The sequence below is a fragment of the Lates calcarifer genome, linkage group LG13 (assembly GCF_001640805.2).
Source record: "Lates calcarifer isolate ASB-BC8 linkage group LG13, TLL_Latcal_v3, whole genome shotgun sequence".
NCBI lineage: Eukaryota > Metazoa > Chordata > Actinopteri > Centropomidae > Lates > Lates calcarifer.
Genome location: NC_066845.1, coordinates 23,006,232 through 23,026,103, shown reverse-complemented (window position 1 = coordinate 23,026,103; position 19,872 = coordinate 23,006,232). Strand labels below are relative to the sequence as shown.

Genomic DNA, 19,872 nt, shown 5'->3' with positions numbered 1-19,872 from the left:
ATGATGCTTTGATATTTTCTTGAAGTTTGATCAAATATGACAAAAGAGGACACACAGACATTTATTGTCACTGGATCCTCATTTCATATAACAGAATTCAAAAGTCGTTTAAAAAACTGAATTTGATTCACATAATTTGAAATGCGTTCTAAATGCAATTATTCAAGTTGAGTAATTCAAATTAAAGATAAATGATTTAAATGCAGTTCCCAGTGACACATATTTCTGCCCATACAGAATGTGTCAAGACTAGGGTTGTAAAATTCTGAGAATTTTAAAAGTTGGAAACTTTCCATGGGAATTAATGGGAATATATGGGAAATTAATTAATTTATTTATTAATTAATGGAAATTAACAGGAATAAAATGGAAATTTGCAAAATTTTAGGTTAGCATATAACAGAGAACTTAAATGTAGTTGAAAAAACAACATCTTGCAGCATAGTCTTGGTTAAAGCAACCAGATTTAATGTAAATTCATTTGTATTTCTGCCCTGCACTGTGCATTCCTCAATCCAATGCAGATAGCACACTACTTAATGCAGGGTATTGAGGTCATACCCCCTGTATGTACTGTGCAATCCTCCATCACATGCACAGATAATTTCTAGGATCCTGCTACAGCCACACTACAGCATTTGAGCTCACGGACTACAGTCAACTAAGTCTTCATCATATTACAGATAAAGTTTAGCTGGTAAAAAATAAATCAAATCATGTGTTTATACAGTAGCTAGCTAGTAAATCAGATGTGCTGAATATAAGCCAGCTAACACCATGGTTATATGTTTGTTTGTTTGTTTGTTTGTTTTTTGTTGTTGTTCAATGAAAAAATTGATTGAAGTTCTACTCAAAAATGTCAGTTTTTAAAATTTGTATCAGTTTGCACACGTCTGCTTATCACAAAACAAAATCTTTAGATTTATGTTTGTATATGACGCAGTTTGTATAAATTACTGCACATTTCTCATTTCTAATTCAATTCTAATTTCTAATTCAATATTTCCAAAATTCCCCAGCTTAACTTCCCAAGGAAAGTTTCTGGAAAGTTTCCTGGAATTTACCAGAAACTTTCTGCCCCTCTGCAACCCTAGTCAAGACTGAGCAGCAAAACTTATTATCTGAACATGTGCAGCAAAATTAGTTTAAAGTAGTTTAAAGCTGGGCTAGGCCAAAATCTAGAAAAGGCAAAAAAAAAAAAAAAATCCCAAAAGAATTTGAAAATACTGGCGTCCTCCTCTCCCACCCCTCCCACCCCTTATTTTTTGCACTATTCCACTGTATATACTTCCTCATTGTGTTGTGTTAATGTATATTGTATTTTATTTTTGTCTCATCTCTATTTCTATATTCATTATTTTATTTTAATTTAATTTAATTAAAAAAAAAAAAACATTTTAAATTTTATCTGTGCTGTCATTCCAAGAGTTGCAAAATGGTATTTCATTGTTTTGGAACAGTGAAGATCTATTCTAGTCTATTCTATCGCATGACAAGCACAGGCTTTTACACTTGCTTCATGCAAAGTCTCACAGCAGCACAGCTGGCTATGGTTAGGTTGACTATGGTTAGCAGAAGGCTAAACTATTATTAAAATTCAACAAAGCCACTCATCGCCTGTTTTCATTGTAAATCTACTCTAACACATTTAGATATTACAGAAAAATGAAGTTATCAGCCTGTTAGGTGTCCAGGAGAAGTACAGCAAGTTCTCTCCATCTCTGAAATACTAATTGATGCATCCATCTGAATGGACATGCACACACATCTGCATTTGTAGAACAGCCAATAAGAATGCTACGTCTCTCTGAAAAAGATCTGTGATTGGCCAAAGTCTCCCACCATGGGTTAGATTTTCAAAAGCTTGAAAACAGAGGCAAGAGGAAGTGCACAATTACACAGTTACCAAACACTGGAAGGTGATTACAGAATTTTTGCCCAGTGACACCAAGAAAATGCTGCCTGTCCTTGCTTTAAACCAATTTAATGACAGTTAATATATAATGGACTTCAATAACACAATGAAAAAATGATAACAGCTAAACAAAATGTAGTATTAAAATAAAGATTTAATAACTAGAGTGGTTCAGAAGTTATTCTCAAACTGTGAAAGATGTTATAGCATTGATGTAGTTTTTGTGGTGGTGGATGAGTATTTGAACCTCTCTAAGAAGTTTGGTCTTGCAGTTTCAGAGACCTAGACACTTTTAATGGATGATAATAATAACAACAGGATTTTTGTCCACCTTACCTGTTCTTGAGGTGTTGGATGCTGCCCAGACATTTAAACCTGCCATTCACCATAATACCCAGTCTGGTGCACAAAGCCTCACACTCCTCCATGCTGTAGAGGACAGCATAAAATAATATATTCAACATGATGGTGAAAAAGAAGTGAAAATGTGCAACAATAATAAGTATTCTAGCAGAATCCTGCTGCATGTGAGATTTGAGATGTCTCACCTGTGTGATGTCAGCACTACTGAGCGGCCAGTCTTAATTATGTCCAGGATTAAATTCCAGAGAAATCTGCGGGCCTTTGGGTCCATCCCAGTGGTAGGTTCATCCTGAAAAATTCCACAAAATACAGTTTGGAAACTTGGTAGACATGTGGTAGAAATGACTCTGTATTTACAATTTACTCTCATTGCAGTTCCTGTTGTCCCACTACCATGTACACATGAAAATGCTTCCCAGAGGCAAATCCCAAAATCAATTAAAGAATTAAAGTCCCTCCAATTTTTTACAACGTGGGTCTTATTTTTATATTTGTTAAAATGGAGCTCAGGTCTGAAAATGAGCACACCTGAAATGGTGGCAATTAACCCTCATTGCACTGGAAAATCATCAGTGTATAAACTGTGATGGGTGTTTAACAGATAATTCTACTATCTTTACTTCATTTCATTTTCAAATAAGTTTGACTAAGTTTGTTTCCAACCTGTTTAATCACCTGGCTGCTCATGTATCTTGACTTGCCAGACTTGTTTTTTTCCTAGAACTTCAACTTTGTGAGTACAATGTTATGTTCTTGAATCCTCCAGGGGTGTTTCAAGCATAGGCAAGCTAAGTGGTCACCTAGAGCACACCAGCTGGAAGGGCAGCAAAGAACTGTTCAAAAATCATGCATTGATTATTGATTATTAGACCACTGTGCTGTGTTCCACGCAATATGATCCTCACTGAGATATGACTCATAACCAAGATAAGCCACTGTGTGATTACTTTTGACAGTTTCTATCAGCACTAAGTATTATATATATATTTATTAATTTCTCAGTGGGGTCTGCACTTCTGGTGGGCAATCAGTAATCAGGGAAAGTTGCTGAATCTCAGGATCAGGAATCTCAGGACTGTGTTATAGGTGGCTGATAGTTAGTGTCGTAGGCCACCACCTCTGTTTAAAGATGGACGTTCCAGATGGACATAGATTGCCTCTTTTACTCCTCTCTCAAACCATCTGTCCTCGCTATCCAAATTGTGGGCATTATTGTCCTCAAAGGAATATCCTCCAAGGAACACTCCTTCTCCTTTAGATACATATCAGAGGTGGTATTGCTCCTGTGTGGTTTGACATTTGTAAGTGGACAATGGCTTCTACCAAATTAATGCAATTTTAAAAAAGATCATCATCACCAGTGAGTGACGTAAGCAGAGCATAGAGAGAGTAGAGTTAGGTCTACTTTGAGTGACATTTTGCTGGTGAACAACATCTTTGAGGTGTTGCTGTTTGTTAAAAGCTTTTGGTCATGCTAAGGTTAATCCATTCAGTGACCCCTCAAGTCCAGTGGATGGGGGTATTGTCATCATGTTTTTCCACTTGTCTTTTGGGTTTTTGTCTTTACCTCCACCAAGAAGGTTACCTTTATTTGTTTGTTTGTCAATGGGATTACAGAAAAAAGTACTGAACCAGTTTGCACCAAACATTGCAAGATTTTTTGACAGTTTGGTCAGTTTCTCAGGGAATAGTATATGGATCCAGCAAACTAAGTGGAGAGAGGGTGTATGAGCCAGGGAAGAACCCATTAAGTTTTGGTGCAGAACCACTTTAAGAGGCAGACAAAGACTAATTAATAATAATAATAATGCTAATAAGCAGATAATAATATCATATTGAGGAGTATACAAGTGATAAGCAGACGAAACAAAGTCAATACCATAATACTTAAAAGAGATCTGTACATGAATGTGCAAATGAAATCAAACTATCTCTCATTTTATATTTAGTTTTTGTACTAACCAACTCAGAGTTTTGCAGCATATAAAACATCTACTCAAACTTCTTACCAGAAAGATAAGTGAGGGGTATCCAATAAGCGCAATGGCAGTGGAAAGCTTGCGTTTGTTTCCTCCACTGTAAGTGCCGGCAGGCTTGTCTGCATACTTGGACAACTCCAACTTTTCTAATGCCCACTGCACCACCTAGAGGTGGGTAAAGGGTAATGCCAGTTAGAGGAAAGGAAGCTGTGATAAGATTTTGTAACATCAAACAAAGTGTCACCAGTATATTTGAACTGCAGTGAGTCAGTAAGTGGGGTTGGGAGTTTCTTGTTAGATGTTGATAGATTATTGTATAACTCTTATACTCAACTTATAAATATACAGTATATAACCCCAGCTACAATTGGTCACTGTATAGCCTAGGACCCATGTTGTCACCAGGCCATATAAAACTAGATGCCCAGTTCCACTAGTTCTCTCTCCTCTGTATCTCCTCAAGAGAGAGGAGTTCTTGCTCCATCTGTCCTGCTTCATCAAGACAGTAGGAGTGCAGTGACAGAGTTTTAAAAAAGTTCATAACTGGGCTGGGATATATGAGATTTTACATTGCTTAATGGGATTAATACTTTGATTCAGTATGCAACACATTATCCCTTCCATTACAACTGTGACCAACAATAAAACACACTTTTTCACATACTTTTCCATGAAAATGTAAAAATGAATTATTGATTATTTCAAACGGTTACTAGACTGGGAAAAATTCTGGATTAAATGTAAGCAATTATCCCTTTGATATCTCTGGTTGTACTTAAAGGACATTTATATATGATATGATATATGAGGAATGGCTATTAAATAATGAGACTGCACTTATTATGTGTTATATAGAAAAAATATGTATTCATACACAACTGCTGTAAGTTTCCAATAAGTGACAATTAGTCCCAATTAGTTCACTGCTAGCTACTGATTGAAGTGAATGTGGTTTTGCTAAGGCATTGGAAAATGATTAGCTTAAAAGTTGAACAACGCATTAACTTGAAATTTTGCATGAAAATTTGAACATGACAAGTGTGTGCCAAAGTTGTCCCAAAACCTCTGACTCCTGATCAAAAGGAAAAGCAGCTTCTGGCCCAAAAACAAATCCCAGTGCTTGATCACCCTCCCTGTTCACCTGATCTAGCACCGTGTGACTTTTTCCTTTTTAAGATCAAATCTGTGTTCAAAGGAACACGATTTGAGTCTGTGTCAGAAGTTAAGAAAAGAACCACAGAGGTTCTGAGACAACTGTCTGAAGAAGACCTACTGCACTGCTTTGATCAGTGGAAGACCAGAATGCAGTGGTGTGTTGATGCAGATGCATCCTTTTTAAGATCAAATCTGTGCTCAAAGGAACACGATTTGAGTCTGTGTCAGAAGTTAAGAAAAGAACCACAGAGGTTCTGAGACAACTGTCTGAAGAAGACCTACTGCACTGCTTTGATCAGTGGAAGACCTGAATGCAGCGGTGTGTTGATGCAGAAGGGGAGTATGTTGAAGGAGAAAGACACTGAAAAATGTCTGAAGTGGCGTATGAGCTCTCCTTCACTCACAGGCTGGATCTTGGAGGTTCAGGACCAGGATCAGTCCAGGAGCTGACTGAGTACTAAGCTGCTGCCTTCGTCACTGATGCAGACGTATAATGCACTCAGACTGTGTTCATAGACTCAATGTAAAAGAACACTTTCTTAGCCCACCTGGCCTCAGTGTCCATGAAGATGATCTCTGCTTTACTTCCTCTAAACTCTCACTCTGAAGGAAATCTGTCTGTGTTTTCTTCTCACTCACATATTTAGAAATGTCCTGGATCCCCTATCTGACAGAGTCATATATATATATATATATATATATATGTTATGTCTCAGCTGTTGCAGCTTTGTGATATTTACACTGAGACTTAATATGAATCTGGATCTGTTTTGTCTACCTTGGCCTTTCTCTTCTAAACAGACATTTTCTCACTGGAAAACTGAGAAGTCATTCTGCTAGTCTCTTCTAGTATTGGATTATTATGTGTATTTGTGTGTGTGAGAGGGAGAGAGAGTGTGTGTGTGTGTGAGACCTACTCTTTCCTGGTCCTTCCAGGGAATGCCACGAAGGCGGGTGTAAAGCTCCAGGTGTTCCCTGGCTGTCAGATCATCAAATAGGGCGTCGAACTGTGGACAGTAGCCAATACTCTGTTGCACATGTAACAGGTCCTTCAGGATACTGCACGCACAGATACACACACACACACACACACACACAGGCACAGAAAGGAATGTCACTGATTTTTTAGGAGCTCCTCAGAACAAACCCTTCTACTGCATGTTTAGTAGCGGAACATTTGATGAGTGTGATTTTTATAACTGATGACTGTTAGTTTTTATTCTGTTTACTGTCTGATGAGCCTGTCTTGATGCATATGTGTCTGCCTGCTGCTGAACAACAAAGGATGCACATGAACACTAGAAAGAAAGGTTCTTATTTTTCTGGCAGACCTGTTTCCATTAATGAAGGCCTCTCCTCCAGTGGTGCACTCATCTCCTGTCAGCATCTTGAAGGTGGTGGTCTTCCCGGCTCCATTTACTCCCAGTAGTCCAAAACACTCACCAGGCCGGACACCCAGACAAAGTCGGTCCACTGCCAGGATACGACCCATCTTCCTGGATTTATACACCTTGATAGAGATGAAAAGAACACATGCACATACACATTAAAGGAGCATTCCAGTGTTTAAGTTTCAACTATTTAACTATAAAACATGTACTGTACATTTCACATCTGTGATGACCATTTTAACTGGCAGGTTAAGTTGCTGTACTAGCAAAACTGGACATATTATCTAAATTATCGATGTTTGAGTAAAACATTCAATTGTTTATACATTAGTATATAATTTGAGTAAAATTTCAGTGAAAACAAAACTGAATGATCTAACTGTTAAAACCTTTGTCAGGTTCTCAATCTTCAGCATGTCGTTATCAGCATCTCCTCGCAGCACTCTTCGTCGCTCACAGGCCACGTCTACATCATCATCATCTATAGGCTGGCAGCTGACTGGCACCCTCCTGGACACACATACACAAACATAGTTCTGTTATGTTTTTGTGTTCCTCTTTACCCTCAGCATGTCCCCTCTACCTGATTTAGTGATTTTATATTTTCATTTTCTGAAATGCCTTTAACAAACACCAGAGAGGATGTATGAGCATAGCTGGTTACCTTGCTCTGGAATTCACATGGATTAAGTAAAGCCATCTGTATTTTTTTACAAAAAATATTTGGATTTGGGTTTACTTTGGAAGGGGCTGTAGCTTTAGAAATTGTCTAGTCTGCCTCATCTTCTGTGTTAAACTGATGTCCACTCATTTATTCTCCTCATATATGTTTCAGATTAGATGCTCAGAGAATAAGAAGTAACCTGTACCTTAATGAATCAAAAAATAAAGCAGAAAATGTGTTTTAATCCAACAATGACTAAAGGAAAGAGTCAAAATTTTGTTTAATTAAAAGCAGTGTAACGGTGTAAATGCACCCAACCATGTTGCATTATTTTTCTGTGCATACAAAGGAAAAAATAAAGTTGGTTTGAAGTGTCAAAAAAAAAAACTTAAATGCACTTTTTAGCTTCTTGTCTACGCTCAAGTCAGGCAAGATGCCAGGTTTCAATAATCAATCACATGGGACATGTTGGAAAACTGTGATAGCTAGGTGTCAGGGACCAAAAATTTAAATTACTGCAAAACTTTTTCTGTTGTTTGCATGTGTGTAGAGTGCATAATGTCTTCATTTCAGAATCACGTATCGAACGCAACTTTCTTGCCTTTGTATTGTACTATGGAGACACCTCACATACTCAGACACAAGTACATATCACTCACAGAGGTTTCCTGAGAAAGTTGTACTGGCAGAGGATGGTGATGAGGAAGCCAACAAAGCCTTCGAATGTCATGGCAACGAGTCCTCGAGTCACAATGTCCCACTCAAACGGTGACTTCATCTTGTCAAACTGGCCTGAAAGCACACATTCTCAGCAACTTATATCTTTTTACAGGTCAACCTTAAAGTAGAAGTATAAAGCTGGCAATAATCATTTTTTCTGTTTACTCTCTACCAATCTTGTGAAGAGACCCAAACCAACAATGAATGCATTCTACCAAGTAATGTGTCTGTATCAAATCATTTTCTAGTCTTATCGACCACTCAAAGCGCTTCACATTACAGGTCACATTCACCCATTCACATACATCGGGGCCAAATCAGATACTTCAGCATGCGGACTAGAGGAGCCAGGGATCGAACCACCGACCTTCCGATTGGTGGACGACCGCTCTACCACTTGAGCCACAGCTGCCCGCTCTTTCTTGGTCTCATCAAAGCCTGATATATTTATTCTTCTGTGCCACAGAGCTCCGTTATTGTCCAAAGATTATTAAAAAACATAAGTGAGCCACACCATTGTGCAGAGTGACATGTTTCTTCATTAGCATAAACACATCCTGTAGTTTATTTACAGGCACATGCTTTAACTGTAGAACTGTCCACACTTCTATATGTGAAAATAAGAGTGGCGACAGCCACTCAATGGTGTGTTTAGGATTTAAAGTAATAACCTCTTTGTTCAAATACTGTAATGATTCTGTAACATTCTGTTCATTTTATCAACATGTGGGACTGTATCTTCATCCATTCTGTGTGAGACAGCTTGGTGATTAACGTACCTATTTTAGCATAGTATTCATTGATGTACTCGTTGTAGGCCATCTCCATCAGGCCATGGCCAAGGTTGTAATTGGGGAAGATGAGAAAACAGGACTTCAGGTAACTGTTTACTCTTTTTAGATCCTGGAGAAGAAAATACTGAAGGAATAAATACAGAAATATCCAGAGGCTGCTGCAGTACATAAGCAAACCTTGTGACCTCAAGATTCCCGAGTGTTTAATGTATTTCATTTCCCTGTCTGTTTTCATTTCCCCCATGTGTCTGTGCATGTATGTGCTCCTCTGCAGAAGCGTGGCACAGCTGTGATTACCTGGCTCACCTGGTTCCCATTAATCATCAAGCTCAGTACAAGAACCCCGGCCCTCCATCCACTCTTTGCCAGATTGTTCCACGCGCTTCTTGTGTTTTGCCTTGTCCACAGCTGCTGCCTGCCTCTGCTGTACTAACCTGTCTCTCTGCCATCATCTGGCCACACCACACCTGCTCCTCACCTGCAGTCTCCTCCCTACTTCTTCATTCCTCTGTCTCCTGGTTTCTCCAGCTCCTTGATGCCCCTCTCATCCTTCCCCTCAATAGACTCTCTTATTTATTTATTAAAAACCACTTACCAATTTAATATGGTATCTGATAAGATCTGTATCTGCCTTTGGGTCCTAAACAAAATATTTAAGCTAAACATTATACAGACAAGTCTATCATACAATTTATACATTAATGAGATTTCTTTTTTCCTTTCTCCATTAAATTTCTCCTACATATGTGGGAGTGGTCATGTTTCTGGCTGCAACATCTAATCTCTAATCTTTACTCTAGCTGTAGCATGAGAAAACAGTGCTGACATTTGCCATAAGGGGTTAAAACATCATAATATGTTTGGCAAGCTACCTCTGAGGTTACAATATCAAGGGTCAAACTGACCTTATCATGTTCAAAGAGCTGGAGGAGGAAGGTGGCAACAGTTGCAGTGATGCCAATGAAGAGGTTGATGACTATGAGGAACACATAGGCTGTACTGGGAACCTCAAACCAGAAGGATGCTGGGTACATGATGGGAGTGATGGACCACCTGGAAGGGAGAGCAACTCATCCTGAACAAAATCAGAGGACTTCCAGATCCTCAGGACATAACAGAAAGAGAGGAACTGCAGAGCATTTGGTTTTGTTTTTTGGGTCACATGAAAAACGAAGATGAAATAACTCAATTTATAGTTTTTAAGTAGTTACAGTTTCGTGAAAATGCATCTTTAATAGATCATTCTGAATTTCACTGCAGTGATTAAGACGGTAATCCAAGCCACAGCCACTGTTGCTGTTGTTTTTCTAGGTCACATCTGCAGGAGGTTTGTTTGGCATCAAACATCACAATGAAGGCAGGGTATGCAGTGTGTGGCCTACAGTTGAGATTCTTTCACTATTTGCTACTTGAAAAACATTAAGAAAGATGCCTTCAATATTCCTCTTTTTCTTTCTTAGTGGCATTTCTAACTGATTCCTACAAAGCTCTTTTTATTTCAAAAATTTGCAAAATATGTTAAATGTGTTATCTGCCCAGTTATGGACAAACATTTACATACAGCTGTATCAATCAATCACTGAAAAAATATAAAGAAATCAGTTTGGTTTCACTTCAGTGATAATGTGGACGATCTATCCTTCCTGGCACCTTGATAAGTGTCTAAGCGACTTAGCCTTTCTTGCTCAATTAAGAGAAATTTTGAAGTCATCTTTCTTGCTCAGTGGTATTTTGACATGCAGATAAAGGGAGCTAGGGGTCGGACCAGCAACCCTGCCTTTAATAGTGACCCATTCTACCAACCAAGCATTAGCTATTCGTATTGTTCTGTAACAGCCCCAAGTGAATGCATGATGGACACTTTAGACATGGGCAATCAGCAATTGTGTAATTGTGGGTTGTTCACCTGTACCCTCAGTTGTTTTTCTGTTGCTGTTGTCTGCTTTGTTTTGAAATTACTTTGAAATAGGATTAACATATGATTAAAGTAAAATAAACACTGTTTCTTCAAGAACACAAACTGCTGTTGAACTCTTACGAATGTTATATTTCTCTGCTGTAGGGACACACACTAAATTTCATTCAACTTTTTGGTGATTCATTGCCATTTGCCTTATTGCCATTAATAGAGGCAATGAGACAAACAAGCATTTAATGTACATGCAATACTGTATATTCAAATTTTGTTTTGCATTAGAGCAAGTATAAAGCCTGAAAAAGTGTAAAAAAAAAAAAAAAAAGTGTGTGTGTGTGTGTGTGTGTGTATGTGTATGTACATGCGTGTTGTGTGAGCAGTAAGACATCTCACCCATAAAGAAGAAAAAGGGAGAGGACAGCAGGGAAGTTAGTTGGAGAGGTGTAGGCTGGCAGGTCAAACACAAACAGAATGATAACACAGCATGTGGCAGGTACCAGATAGTTCAGCTGAGGAGAGATGAGAGAAATGTATATGTTCAGACCTGGAGAAACTACAATAATTACAGTATGACTGGCAAAGAAAGTAGTTCACCTACAGAATTCACAGCTCTCTATTATTTAGCATTACACACACGCCTCGCACATGCATCCTCCTCACCATGTCCCATATGTAGTTAGCCAACCAGTAGATGACAGGGTCACAGCCACTGACAAACTGCAGGTGCTTGGCCTTTGTGGATTTCTCTGCAACCAGGAAAACCACAAAGCTGGCTGGCACAAAAGACATGGCCACAATAATAAAGATGGCAATCACCACATCTGTCCCCTGGAGCCTGAAGATACAGAGGGAGAGAGGAGAGGAGAGGAAATTGATCTGTCATCCATCTATAAATAATAATCCATCCATGAATTTATGCAAATTTATTTTATAATCCTGAATGCATAAGGATAAAACTGGTCCTGTTTCCTTGTAAAACTTCACTACCACTGGAAACGTAGTTATTGTTAAGGACAGTTCAACTACCATGGAAATTGCCTAAAATCCAGGAATACCTCAGATTGTCTTTAATGTTAATTAAATCCTTTATATTACTTAACCATCAATAATAATAATGTTGGCAAAAACTACAAAAGTAAGCCCTCGGATAGTGATTAAATCCTTTATATTACTTTTAAGACACTAATAGTACTGATGAGCAACTTACAAGTAGTCCAAAGATAAGCTGGCACTGGTTCGATTCATTGGGTGGTTTGTCAGTGTGATACCTGCAAAACACAGACACACAACAGCCTCATTTATGCTGATGAAAATAATCAGACCAGGAGCTGGCCCAAAACTACATAAATTCATTTAACATCACTGTCAATTAGCCAGTAACTGCTATGTAATTACCATAGGCAGCAGGGTTGCCTTTGGATGCAGGTAGGTTTGCACGCAAGATGGCGTTGTTGAGGACATTCAGATACGTTGGCATGCTGTGGTAACCTTTGTTGTTGTACAGAACCTGAACACAAGAGGATGCTCTGTCAGCCATTATTTAGTTCTTATTTGTAAACTTCTTTTCCAGCTCATGGCGCCCATCTTACCTGAGCTGCTCCCCGAACAGCTATTTTACGAACCATTGGAGGTATCTTTCTTCCAAAGGATGCTGGAATTGATTTCTGTATGTTTCCCACTGTTAAACCACCATATCTATTGAGAACAACGTCAGTGGACAAAATAGTTAACAAAAATAGTCAGCAGAATACAATTTCTAATGATTTGCTAAGGTATTGTAGTTTTGCATATACACTTTTTACAGGTAATTAAAACAAAAAGCAGTTACAGTGAGATAAAATAAAATGTACAGGAATAGTTTAACATTTTGGGAAATATCCTCATGAAGAGTGCTCTCATGATAAGAATTTTGTGTCTTAAACAGGAAATACATTACACATGTAAGGCTTCACACTGTCACTTTCAACTGTGTGATTGTCCATGTAATTAGTGTGTGTGTTAGGGCTGGGCATTGAACTGCAATACTTGCTAAGCTCTGACCAAAATATGCACATATTTTGGTCATAGCTTAGAAAGTTTTGCAGAGCTTAGCAAGTTTCTTTGGGGCAACATACAATTAATCTTGTCTTATCAACTACAACTGTATTCTATTATTAATTATGCTTATTTGTATTTTATTTATTATTTCATACTCCTTTTTAAAAATCTTATTACTACTTTATTTTATTTTGTTGTTTGGTTGAGTTGTTAAGTTTGACACATTGTTTAGATTTTCCCTTATCAAATATTTCCTTATCTAGATTAGACCTAAGTAAAACCATTGGAATTACATACATGTATGTATAATTTTACAAGGTACAACACAGTTCTTACGTTACAATATTTTAACAAATATCGCACAAATCATTGTATTGTTGTCGTCAGGAGTTAATAAACCTGGATCATCAATAAATCCAGATTGGAGGTGTGGCTTGGAGCTACTTTGGGGAAAACAATGAAATATTTTGAGTCCATAAGAAACATCTGCTGTCATGAACCATGCCTTTGCATAATGCTAAAAAGGGTTACAAAGTATTGTTTATTAATTCTGTGGTTACTCTACGTAGAAGTGGGCACATAGCTAAAATGACTCCATAAGCTCAAAGCAGAATGCTCAGTAAGGTAAAAAATAAATAAATAAATAACTGGATAATATCTATGTCTATGAGTCTACGGTAGTCTACCAAAGTTTATCAGGATATCTTACAGGACAATGTCAGGAGCTATCCACCACCTAAAGCTCAGTAGAAGCTGGGTGATGCAGCCAGACAATAGCATTAAACATCAAAATTAATCAACTAGAGAATGGCTTCAAACAAAAAAATCCACCTCACAGACATGCTGGGGAGAGACCTCTACAGAGCTGTTCCCACCAGACAACATGGGCAGACTGGTAATCTGGATGTTAGGTCACAGTCAAGAACAGGTGATGGAACTGTAAAATTCCACAGTTAAATCCAGAGTTGGCCAACAGCCTAAATACTAATCAGCTCACAGTTTTTATTGGGTGATAGTGTGAGTGAAACAGTACCTCTCTGGATTGCAAGGTGTGGTAAATGTCAGTCAACTTGTGAGGTGGAAAAAAGTGTTATACTGCTATTGGTTAAGTCATGTCATGTCTACAGAAGAGAAGTTTTATTTGAGTGGGTAAGGAGCTCTGCATTTAGAGGAGATGGATAAAGGAGGTCTATAAGACATCTGCGTGCCATCCTGTGTTTGAAGAAAAAAACAATCAAATAGCCTCTCTGGTTTGTATGTGTGGTGGCACTTTAAATCTAAAACATTTTTGTAAAGAAGTACAAGCATGTGACATTTTACCTTTTAAAGAATAATGTCAAGCTAATTATTGGTTTGAATAATTAGATCAAGAAATTCCTCCAGCATTCCTTTACCCCTCCATTACACCTAAATATTGCATATACTCATACCCCAGTGATCAAATTGATACCAATTTCAAAAAATGATGCCTAGCATTAGTATGTACTGTGAAACTCCACAAGTTGTAAATATTTCATTTCAAGTGGTTTACTTACTTTATGAAATGTTCCAACAGCTGTCCTACCTGTGCAGCCGTAGTCTGTCTGATGTGAAGAGCAGATACTCAGAGACGTTGCGGCCTGTGATGTCCACCAGGATGTCACCTGTCACCACCTTCATGAGTGGGGGCCGTCCTCCCACCCCGCTGGGGCAGGAGAAGCCTGTCCCCTGCATGGAGCAGGTACAACGGACCGGCTCATGGATGGACAGGGGGAGGGTGGGAGGAGATGTCACAGGCTCTGAGCAAATATAAAGAGACATAAAACATAACAAAATATGAAAGAGGTGTCTCAATAGAGGCTTTTTATGGTGGACACTTTAACTCATCGTAGCGGGAAAAACCCTGGATAAATTCATAACATTAACAATGTCTTAGTTCCATTAAATGTCCCAGATATTCCAGTGAGCCAACACTGCAATTATTAAATATATCTCCGCTTATGACATGTCACACTTTATGCCATGAAATTTTATTATTATCATTAACATAACATTTTATTTACTGATAGACTTTATTTTTCATTTAAAGTAAGTTGTTTTGTTCACTGATTGTTTTTGTTCTCTGAGGACAATGATTTGACATTGTTTATAAGTAAGTGTTGTTGGTGATGATTATATATATATATATATATAAGCATTTGAAGTTGGGAAGTGGAGGTATTATCGTGTGTTTATTGCATGTATGTCTATTATGAAATTAATATACATACACTGAGACATTACTGGAGCAGTTCAGGTTCATACACTTAAGTCAAGTCAAGTCAGATTTTATTTATATAGCGCCAATTCACAACAGAAGTTATCTCGAGACGCTTAAGCCTGATATATATGAAACTACACATATGTAAGTGGGTTGCACATATTAAAGTGGTCACCAGCCTAATGAGATGGACTCACCATGGACTGTAGTGGGAGGGGCAACTGTGAAGTTCCACAGTCCATCCTCAAAGCGTGGGTCTGGGTCATCTGAAGGTGCTGGTGAAGGGGGTGGGGGTACAAAGTTTGAGAGGGGGACCCCCTGTGTGAAGGAGTCCATACACATGGAGTCAAAGTAGCGGGCAGCCAGGGTCTTGGAGTTGTTGGCACTAGGATTGAGGGTCTGGGCCAGCTGGTCCAGGGTGCTGTTAAAGGGGGTTTTGAGGACACAGGTAGCACCCACCCCAGAGGGCAGACGGAGAGTGTTGATGATCACCTGTGGACTGGCATCTGGCAACAGCTTACTTCTGTCAGGGGAGGACAATGATGCTCTTTTCAGATTGTATTCAAAATGATGGGTAATTTCAGTATTTAAAGCCCTGTGTTTAAAGTCACTTGTTATTTGTACTTGAATAAAAGCACCAATTAATATTTGGTGTCAGAAAAATAGACCAATATGACATATAACATAACTATAACATGTTTCCTCTCCTTTATTCTGCACACAACAAAATGACAATCAGACAATCACAGCACTGTATGTTGGACACTGTGCTAATCATATTTGACTGTTAAGACACAATTTCTACATGAAGACAGAGTCCAACACAGGTATGTGTTTGAGATGTTTGGGGATAGTTTCACATCTCATGCCCCTGTGTACTAAATGGTTCCTCCTGTCCACAGTAACTGCAAAGACATTCCTCTGTAATGCAATTTCAGTGTAAGTGAAGGGCGACAAAATACACAGTCCTTGTTCTGTGGAAAAATGAATCTTAAAGTTCAGCCAAAGTTCATATGAGGCTTCAGCAGTCTGAGTTAGACAAATCAAGTTATTATCTTACAGTTTCAGTCTTTTGAGTGCCAAATTCCCACATGTTGTGACTATCCTTCTACCACAGTTCAGCAAGAAAACCCTGTCTACTACTAAGTTTGGATGATATCCTCTTGATTTGACTATTTTTGACCACTATAGCCTTGTATTAATTTCAGGTCAATTTTAAAATGCATTTGCACAGAACAAGGACTGTGAGGATTTTGTCCTGCATCTCTTATGTTGAAATCACTTTAGAAAGGCCAGTACGGTCATTAGGTTTGTCCAATGTATGGGCATGTAAGTATTGTTTTAAGACAGACTTTAAAATTTTAAAACAATCTTTTAACTCATGCTACAACAATCAAAGAAATTGTACAACATGTTAGAAACAGGAGCAGAACAACTGTTTAAGGAGCAGCTCAGTAGTGCTTAGTGTGAATACAACAGAAGAGAAGTAGTGACGGTATGGTTAACCTCGCAAACTCTGCATGTAGCAGAGTCTCCCCCTTCTTCCTCGCTCTCTATAGAGTCCCAACCAAATCTTTATCATAAATCATGCCACATTCCAACCTTGAATCTTGGCTAGCATTTCCCTCTTTTAAACACTACTGAAATTATATTAGTGTTCTGTATTATATTAGTGTCCAACCACTCTGCAAAACAAATTATTTTATTATTTTATTGACAAATAATAATTTGGTGCAAGTCTGACACAGCTGAAAAAAGCAATATAAGATTTAATTCAATATACAGTTAACAACAAAATTATTCATACCCCTTGTAAATTTGAAGTTTTTTGTGTTTTTCTCAAGAATGAAAGGTGGAATAGTGGAATTTGGGCCTTTGTTGAATACATTTAGTTGTCAGCTATAAATGAACAACAATTGTGGTTTCACCTAATTTGCATACCAATGGAAATGCAACTATATTAATTTCCTGGCATCTTCAGAAATAGTCATACCTGCTCCTGTCTTGGCTTTTTTATTCTTTTGAAAATATACATTAAAATAAAGAGAATAGCTGACAGTGGCCTCTTTCCTATGCTTGGGTTCCAGGAAATCACAGCCCACCACTGAAGTGACCGTTAAATCACCACTCGTCCAGAGGCTCCAACAAATATAACTTTATCGCAGGATAAAGTCTTAACAGGGTGTGTGACAAGATGCCTTTAGTTGTTTCAATTTGTGGATGTATGTTTGTGTGTGTGGGTTCTGAAACAGGAGAAATAAACAATGTAAGAACAATATACTGCATACACTTAAATAAAACAACAGCTTGCTCTTAATTGGGCTCAATTAGCATAGTTTAGCAGTAGTGGACAGAAAAAGGGAAAGAATTAACCCAAAAATATATGTGCCTGAGATGACATTAATCTACAGTAGTTACTGGTCAATGGACACACACAACACTGAAGACAAAGGCAGTTACAGCCATAAAAGAACACAACTAATCACCAGAATGTTGAATCAAAGCCGCTCTGAACAGCAACTTAATGCACTAAATTGGGGAGCTGGAATGTACCACTCTGAGAGGGGTGGACGGAACAGTCCAAGTAGTACTGGCCACGTTTCAGACATTCCTAAGATTCTGTACATGTTTGCATCCACTGTGAATACATAAAATAAAATCATCTATTGAAATTGATGAGAGAAATGCCACCAGGACTCTGCCTCTGGAGTACAAATGAAGTTGAGTCAATGCAGTCTTTCTCAGTTCATGTCAGTATGGTGAAGACTCAAGATATCAAGATATCGTCTCACTCGAAAAGTGCGCCATGAAGCCCTCAACAACTCTTGAATCACCATAAAGGCTCTCCAGGACAACCTTGGCAAGATGGGCACGGAGGTTTCTTGTCAGATGATCGGGTGCACACTGCACAGGGGACAAGGGACAAGGGACAAGGACCCTAGCTTCTGGTCATCAGTCAATGGAGCTGTTTGGCCACAGGGATGTTTTGTTTGTTTGGCGCAAAAAGGGCGAAGCCTTCAACCCAAAGAATACTGAACTGTGAAGTTTGGAGGTGGGAGCATCACACTGTGGTGTTTCTCAGCAAGTGGGCTTGGCAACATCTCTGTCATTTGTTCTTTCTGTAGCTACATGCTCTCCAAGTAGCTCTTCCTTTGTCTATCACTGCAACTTATTTTCTCTATTTTATGAGTTAACAAGTTGAGTCAGAATTATAGAAATGCCCAAGTATATTCTTCTTTTTATCATTACCATTTTTCCACCATTTTTGAAGAGTTTTGCAGTGTTGGCTAACGCTAAGTTTTCTATTTTATAATCTGGCAACCTGCCAGAGTGGCTCTTCACGGTCTTGTGTGTTTTTTACTTGTTACTCTTTATTTTTGGACCTCTATGGAACTTCTATAGACTTTTTAGTAACTACTCTGTAGTGGTAAGCTGCATTCGTACGATGTGGTTTCGTACGTACTTTTTTGTTTTTATGGTTTTGGGAGTACTTTCATTATGCCGGACAAACACCTGGTTTGACTTTGTAACGGGGATGGCATACTCTTTGCAAATATCATATACAGTGCTGTGAAAAAGTATTTGCCCCCTTACAGATTTCTTCTTGTATTTTTATATCAGACATAGATTACCTGAGTAACTAGAACATGCAGTTTTTAAATTATGATTCCATTTATTGAGGGAAAAAAGCTATCCAAATCAATCATGTGAAAAAGTAATTGCCCCGTAAACCTAATAACTGGTTGTGCGACCCTTGGTGGCAACAACTGCAATCAAGTGTTTGCGATAACTGGCAATGAGTCTTTCACATCGCTGTGGAGGAATTTTGCAGAATTGTTTTAATTCAGCCACATTGGAGGGTTTTTGAGCATGAGCTGCCTGTTTAAGGTCATGCCACAACATCTAACTTTTTTTGAAGTCTAGTGTACCATTCTACCCATGTCACACATGTCCTCATGTAAATCGTAGAAAAGCGAAATTGAGAACAGCTGTCTTGGTTGTAGATACTCTGAGACATTCACCTCGCATCCAAGAGGCTTCTTCAGTTCTGAACTGAAGAGTTGCCCTTGATTGAGCTTTCTGTTTGTTATATCACCTGTCTGATTGAAAAAAGAAACACCACTCTGACTGTGAGAAGGTGGTCCGTGCCTTTCTGTTGTCCAGTACTGACTTTCCTCCAAAGGTTTTGAACAGCCATTTAAGCTATTCTCTTCTACACTTATTATTTTCTATAGGATGAAGAATGATCCCTCAGCTTATGTGGTACCATCACTGTGAATACATCAGATTTAGTAGCACTAAAAGACATTGTACTCTGTACAATTGTAAAGAAGTATAACCATAAAACATTAAATGTCATCTTACCTGTACTGGGGTCTATCTTCATTGGCGTAGGGAATGAAATTGCCTCTAGGTTGTGTATAGTTATGATACTGAGATGGGGACAAGATCAGGGGGGGCAAATCTCCTGTAAAACAAGACAAATCGAATGTTCATTCACCAGTTATTTTTGTTTTGTCAACATTAAGCAAGAGCAGTGCTCATAAGACAGCCTTTTATTCACTTTTATTCATTTTTATTTTGTGTTAGTCTTAGTTGTTCTAATTAATTCTAATTAAAATTGGACTTTAATCTATTAAAGCTGCACTAGTCAATATTTTTATATTAAAAATGGGTAAAATTAATGTTAACATGTAACA

The 19,872-nt window shown here is 38.3% G+C and overlaps 1 protein-coding gene across 2 annotated transcripts in view; it reads right to left on the bottom strand.

Moving 5' to 3' along the window:
- The window catches only part of abca2 (ATP-binding cassette, sub-family A (ABC1), member 2), an 82,946-nt gene that overhangs the window by 5,529 nt on the left and 57,545 nt on the right, over positions 1-19,872 (bottom strand). For both annotated transcript variants that reach the window (XM_018668901.1, XM_051075019.1), the window contains exons 29-45: positions 19,538-19,640; positions 15,370-15,695; positions 14,498-14,711; positions 12,486-12,591; positions 12,292-12,403; positions 12,104-12,164; positions 11,557-11,731; positions 11,290-11,405; positions 9,887-10,034; positions 8,967-9,090; positions 8,127-8,259; positions 7,193-7,313; positions 6,744-6,922; positions 6,330-6,471; positions 4,288-4,422; positions 2,464-2,567; positions 2,252-2,344 (exon numbers count right to left, since the gene is read on the bottom strand). In XM_018668901.1, the coding sequence (XP_018524417.1) occupies positions 2,252-2,344; positions 2,464-2,567; positions 4,288-4,422; positions 6,330-6,471; positions 6,744-6,922; positions 7,193-7,313; positions 8,127-8,259; positions 8,967-9,090; positions 9,887-10,034; positions 11,290-11,405; positions 11,557-11,731; positions 12,104-12,164; positions 12,292-12,403; positions 12,486-12,591; positions 14,498-14,711; positions 15,370-15,695; positions 19,538-19,640 (2,392 nt within the window). The remainder of the gene's footprint in view (positions 1-2,251; positions 2,345-2,463; positions 2,568-4,287; positions 4,423-6,329; positions 6,472-6,743; positions 6,923-7,192; positions 7,314-8,126; positions 8,260-8,966; positions 9,091-9,886; positions 10,035-11,289; positions 11,406-11,556; positions 11,732-12,103; positions 12,165-12,291; positions 12,404-12,485; positions 12,592-14,497; positions 14,712-15,369; positions 15,696-19,537; positions 19,641-19,872) is intronic.